Genomic DNA, 6236 nt, shown 5'->3' with positions numbered 1-6236 from the left:
CTTTTTCTACCCTCCTCAGCCCCTCGTTCACAACCATCTCAGCTAACAGCAACCTCTCAAGATATGGCCTCGAAAAGAGCATTGGTGATTTTAGCAAAAGGGGCAGAGGAAATGGAAACTGTAATCCCTACTGATGTTATGAGAAGAGCTGGGGTGAGTACACCGACAGTGAAAAATCTCTTTGTGAGTGTGTGGTCAAGGGGAAATCTTTGCCTCAAGTTGATGTTCATTGCTAGGAGTTCAGTGTGTAATTTGTTGTGTGAGGTGAAAATTTCCCCTACCGCCTTACTGTTTAGCAAATGCTTGTTCCATGCCCCTACTAAGTATGCTTGACAACTGACATTTGTGCAAAAGGTAGACTTTCAAAGTAAGAGTCCAGTGTGGACTAGAGTGAATGTTTCAAGTAAATCTTACTCTGTCAGAAAACATGGCTACTTCTATGGATAGTAACAGAAAGTACTTTTTTTTCTAGGGGTCTGAAAAGCTCAGTGCATTACAGCTCATGACATTATGTAGCTTTTCCTGACCTACTTTTAAAATTCTATTAACTAGAGTTTGGCTGTTGCGATTCCTCATGATGTTTGTTACCTTGCAGCTGTAGTAGTACATCTCATTAGGTATGAAAATAATGTTTTAAATTAGTACACCAACTTCGCTTGTGTAGAAATGACTAAACTGCTCCCATCACCTCATCACTGTACACCCCATTTTGGCTGTCATAAGAGGAACAAGCTTGTCTGCTTTTTAGTGAATGTGAGCTGTGCCATGCATATCTATGATGTTATGACCAAGCATCTAAAAGTCAAGGGAGGAAAGTGAACATGCCATAAGTGTGTTTGAGAGTGACTTGAGCCTGCAAAGAGACTTCAATTCATTATCTGATCTACTTAGTCTGGCTCTCCTGCATTGTATTATTTGTTTTGTTTATAGCCTGTGGGATCAGATAGTCTCTATATGTCCTGTTTGAAAAGTTGAACTGTTAGAGTTATTTGTCTACTTCAGATGAATATCACTGATTACTGTATGTGCTTGGACTTAATCATGGTTTGTGGGAGCTTAAGTGTTCCCTGGGTTGTGACAGCTTTCAGTAGTGCTTTGCTCATTCTGTGTACTATTTAAGAACTAATATAGAAGAAAAACACCCTAAATTCTTGATTTGTCATGATATATTTGTTCTTCTCCCAGATAAAGGTGACTGTTGCAGGCCTAACAGGAAAAGAACCAGTGCAGTGCAGTCGAGATGTCTTCATTTGTCCTGATGCTAGTCTTGAAGATGCCAGAAAAGAGGTTGGTCATCACCTTGATCTAATATAGTGGCCAAAATAGCCTTTCTCACAGCTTCCAAGGTGAATTTGGAAAGCCTGTGCATTACCTTTAGACATATATTGCGTGTTGTATTATCTCTATGCAGCAGTTAATTACAGAACTGCACATCCCACTGTGCTCCCCTTCAGTGTTGTCCTGGTTCATAGCATGCTCAGTTCAGACAGATCTCTTAATTCTGCACAGGTGTTTGTTTTTGCAAAGCATCAACCCTAGCCCTTTATTTTTCCTGTTAGTTGGCCCAATGAAATACCATAATTTGAATCAACTCCAAAGTTCTGATGGGGAGCTAAACAATGTTATAGTTAGACCTGTACAGTAAGGTTCGAGCAAAACCACTTGTCTTTACAATGCATTTGCTTGCTGAAGCTCTTCGATGCACTAGGCTTAAGAGTTAGTTCAGTGGCAGACTTTATCAATAATAGGTTCTTCCTGGAACAGGAAACAGTATTTTATTCTGTAATTGGAACTGGTTCTCTGATCATAAAGTGTTTTTCAGTGGAAGAAAAGGTTATTTTGCTTGTCACTTGAATCAGCTGTAGTGGGCTTCAAACAGTATCAGTCTCTGTTTAACAGAACAGTTTTATCTTTTGTTTGTTTAGGGACCTTACGATGTCGTGGTCCTGCCTGGCGGTAATCTTGGAGCTCAAAACTTGTGTGAGGTAAAATTCCGGTATTTTAAAAATTCATAGGCATCTTCATGAGTAGTGGTGGTCTGCGCTTGCTTAGTAATTCTGCAGATTCAGTTCAGCCTCTAAAGTTCTCTTCTGAATGAATCAGTAAACTAAATATCAATTGTCTGAAGCCTTCTTGTGACTATATAGGTGGGACAACTGGGTAAATTCTTGCATTTGAATAAAAATGGAAGAGTGCTCTGTATTGTGGGTAGATCTCTGTTCATAGTCATATGAAGATGAAGCAGTTGCAAATGAAGATTGAATTCCCTGAAATATGAAATTGTCCAAAGCCATGGACTCTCTTCCTTTTCTCAAGAATTCTGTCTGTGGTGCAAAGCTGTTGCAGTGGTGGTATAAATACCTTGTGGAAGGCAGGCAGACAAACAAGTCAGTCTATCAGATAGGATTTAGATGGTATTGCACAGTTTGTAAACCCTGGAATATGAGACAAATATCCCACATAAATCTTTTTAAGAATGATGGAGACTGTTTGGAGGTATCTTATGAATACTCTTTCGTGTTTGTCTTGTGAAGCTTTCAGACAACTTTTTATGTCCGTGGGTTAACCAGCTTTTATGTAGGCCAGATACTTCCTTGCAGTTCCTTCTGATTTCCTTACTCTTTCCTTGTGGGGCAAATATGTATTGGTTTCAGTGTTTCTTCTTGATGTTCTCATTGCCCTCTGTCCTGAGGCAGGGTGAAGAGGTGTCAGTTGGTTTTCTGTGTAAAACATGTTTATGACTTTGCAATGGAAAATATTTCAGATGTGCTTCAAATAATCAATTCCTAACAATGACTTGTGATATCATTTTTCTTCATACAGTCTGCTGCTGTGAAAGACATTTTGAAGGACCAGGAAAGCAGAAAAGGCCTGATTGCTGCTATATGTGCAGGTGGGTTAACAAGGTGTCCTGCTTTATAAAGCATTTGGATGTTTTGAAGGAGCATGCAGACATTTTCCTGTCTTAGAAATTTGTGTTCCTGTAATTTAGTAGCAGGGATTTGTACTATATGTGCACCCATCAGCGTCAGAATTTTTTATAAATTTAATAGGCAAGAAATCTCTAAAATAATTGCGAACACTTATCCTGCAAGTTCTGCTTGGTTCCCAGTTCTTTCCAGTCAGTTGCATTACTGTCTTTAAAATAAAAAGTGAAAGGTAATGTGCTAGGATTTTTTTACAAAATATATGCTTATTCTGATGATCTTTCTGCAAGGACACAGCACTGGCAGAATATCATTGCTGTAAATTTATCTCACATAACTATTCCTGCCCTTTAGCTTCAGAAAGAAGGCCATACATATAGAGTTACAGTCTCCCCCTTCCTCATCTGAGTCATAGCAAAAGATGGACTTGGTTTGAGGAGAGGTTGTCTGCTTACATATTCTGCACAGCTGGGTATCCAGGTCATTACTTTGTAAGGTATGTATGTAAAAAAGCAAGATAAACAATTGCCAGTACTCCCAACTGATCTTAGAGGCTGGCCTAGGACCCAAAGCTGAGGATGAGGAGGGTGGCAATGAGTGCATAAAAGGCCATCTAACAGAGTATGTTCGTAGAGTGGATTTTCATTTTTGTTTTCTTGTATGTTGCTGGGGCTTTTTTTTTTGCTTTTATTCTTCAGCAAGGTGATAGGTATGCAGAGTTGTGAACATTCTTGTACTTGGCAATGATAGTCTTCTCTTATCTGTATCTCTTACAGAACAATTCAAATTCATGGTTGCCCACTAAAAGCTTTTGCTGGTAATCAGAGTGGTTAATTTCTTTAGGTATAATATTCTTAGAGCTCATTCCAACTGAACACAAAGGAGGTTATTTCCTAGACTAAATCCAAAATGAGACAAATGCACAGAACTGAAACTCAGATTAGGGAAATCTTGCCTTCATTTTCTTTTGGAATTCCCATAAGTATTTCCTGTCAAATGACTTAACGCTTCTTGACACAAACTCAACTCAGGCTAAGAAGGAAGTATGAAAAGAAAAGAGGAAAACTGTTAAAACCAAAAACTTAACAGTTAGCCCATGGTCTGTCCAAAATACTGTTTGGCACACACTTGCGACATGCAGAGACTTACTCAAATGAAGTTCTGCTTGGTACATCTCTAAAGTCAGGATTTAACAAGGTTGTAAAGTAATTGTAGCTAGTTAATGTTCAGACTGAAATGCAGACCTTTTGTTTCTTAGCGTCAAGCAGTTTTAAATGAAATGTATTATGTGGAAGTGAAACGACCATTGTCCTCCACTCTTTCCAAGGCAGCACAGTCATGGTAGGACAGTGTGGGAGCTGTAATTGAATGCGAGAGATTATACAGCTTGGTTCTTTTTGAGGCTTTTTGCTTCAGAGATGGGGCTGGCATCAGTTTTTATAAAAAGTAGTCTGTCCACAGTGAGCTTTGGACCCTTGAGAACCTAATGCCTGAATATATGCTCTTAGAAGTGTTTCTAGCAGAAGACAGTTCTTCACTGGTGCAGCTTTTTGTCCTTACAGGTCCTACTGCCCTTCTGGCACATGGGATAGGGTTTGGAAGCAAAGTCACAACACACCCTTTGGCCAAAGATAAAATGATGAATGGAGGTATGTAATTACTTTTATAAGTTTCTCTCCAAACCCTTCTCAGATTTTTTTTTGTCTACCTGAAACCACAATTTAAAGAAAGGAAGATAGCTTTTGTATCTTACTTTGTCTCTTCGAATTTCCTTAATGCTTTCTTGAATGTAATCAAAATCCAACTGAATATGCTAAGACTGTATTTCTAAGCCTATTTCACCTATTTAATAAACAGGGCTGTATTAACATTCTCATCCTTGGGGAAAATACGCTGCTGCTGTCATGCTAGGAGCATTTATTGCCTTATCTTCTCAAGGCTGAGCCATCATCTCTTGCCCTTTTGGTTCTTTGCCTCAGTGGTCCAACCAGCAAACCCCAGGAGCACCTTTCATGATCTCTTGTGAATAGGGCTTTGGTTCTGTGAGCAGCTGATGGATCCACACTTCTTTCTCCTACCTAAGGGAAGTGGTGGTGAAATGCTATGAAGTCATTCTGTGAACATTAATGAGTCTGAAGGTGAGCAGGAGATGGCAGGGTTCTTCCAATTTCTTCTGCATGTAATTGGCAGATAAGAAATTTGTGAATAGCTCCACAAAAGCAGTCTGACTTCCAAAAATAAACTCACAGGAACTGACAGGGAGAGTGAGTGCTTCTTAATGAGCTTGTAGAATCAGAGGTGCGTTCTCATACTATGTGAATGGAGCTACCAGAGCTCCCTGCAGGCCCTTTTCTTCCCTGAGGACTGCAGGCAGTCGTGGGATGCTTGGAGGCAGACTGGGCCCACACAGGTGGCTGAGGTGCCTTTGGCAGGTAACCTCTGCTCCTCAGCAGAGCCTGTGGCAGGTGAGTCTGTGCTCTGTGGCAGCTGTGGGCACTGTCCTGGAGACTGACCCTCTTTCTGTTGTGTGTCCCCCCCAGCACACTACAGCTACTCTGAGAGCCGCGTGGAGAAAGACGGGAACATCCTCACCAGCCGCGGGCCTGGGACCAGCTTTGAGTTTGGATTGGCCATTGTTGAAACGCTGATGGGGAAGGAAGTGGCCGAACAGGTGAAGGCACCTCTAATACTGAAAGAGTGAAACCCTGGAGTGGGACAGGAAGTAGGACAAATTTGGATAGAGAGTTTTATCCTCTGTAGAATAACTGTAAGCTGTACTGTTGTAAATACAATTTAATTTTGGGTGAAATTAGCAACTGTACTTACCTTAACTGGGATACCGTAACAAACCAAAGGTCTTTATCTCTGGAAAAAGATCGTTAGCAAAAAGCTTCATCACAAAAAAGTAGCCAGCATCTAATAATCTTAGTTAACTCTTGGATGGCATTTAAAAATCACATGGAAAAATGTTTGCTGAGTAAATAAAAATGAAGCGGCCCTGCTGGTGTGTTGGTACTTCATGTGTTTTCTCCCAACCCAGACCTACGAATCCATTTTGCCACCGTGGCTACCCATGTACTGTTCAAAACAACGTCTGTTTAGATTCTCGCACAGTGTGAGCTGAAATGAGTGCTGGAAAAAGCTCCCTAGGGAGGGCGTCAAGGCCCCAGGCCTGTCAGTGTTCAAGAAGCATTTGGGCAACGCTTCTCAGCTATATGGTTTAACTTTTAGGTTGCCCTCTGTGGAGTCAGGAGTTGGTTTTGATGATCTTTGTTAGTCTCTTCCAACTCAGGATATTCTATGATTCTA

General features: G+C 40.6%; 1 protein-coding gene across 1 annotated transcript; it reads left to right on the top strand.

The window, feature by feature from the left end:
• On the top strand, nt 1–5930 carry PARK7 (Parkinsonism associated deglycase). The gene is made up of 6 exons (XM_008928661.3): nt 1–153; nt 1186–1287; nt 1926–1985; nt 2824–2893; nt 4490–4576; nt 5468–5930. The coding sequence occupies exons 1-6, from the start codon at nt 64–66 to the stop codon at nt 5626–5628; spliced, it is 570 nt and encodes a 189-aa protein (XP_008926909.1). The 5' UTR covers nt 1–63; the 3' UTR covers nt 5629–5930.
• Nucleotides 5931–6236: the final 306 nt, after the last annotated feature.

Source organism: Manacus vitellinus, unplaced genomic scaffold (genome assembly GCF_001715985.3).
Source record: "Manacus vitellinus isolate BGI_N305 unplaced genomic scaffold, ASM171598v3 scaffold_46_pilon, whole genome shotgun sequence".
NCBI classification, from domain to species: domain Eukaryota; kingdom Metazoa; phylum Chordata; class Aves; order Passeriformes; family Pipridae; genus Manacus; species Manacus vitellinus.
Note: the sequence above shows the minus strand (reverse complement) of the source record. Positions and strands in the feature narration are given on the sequence as shown.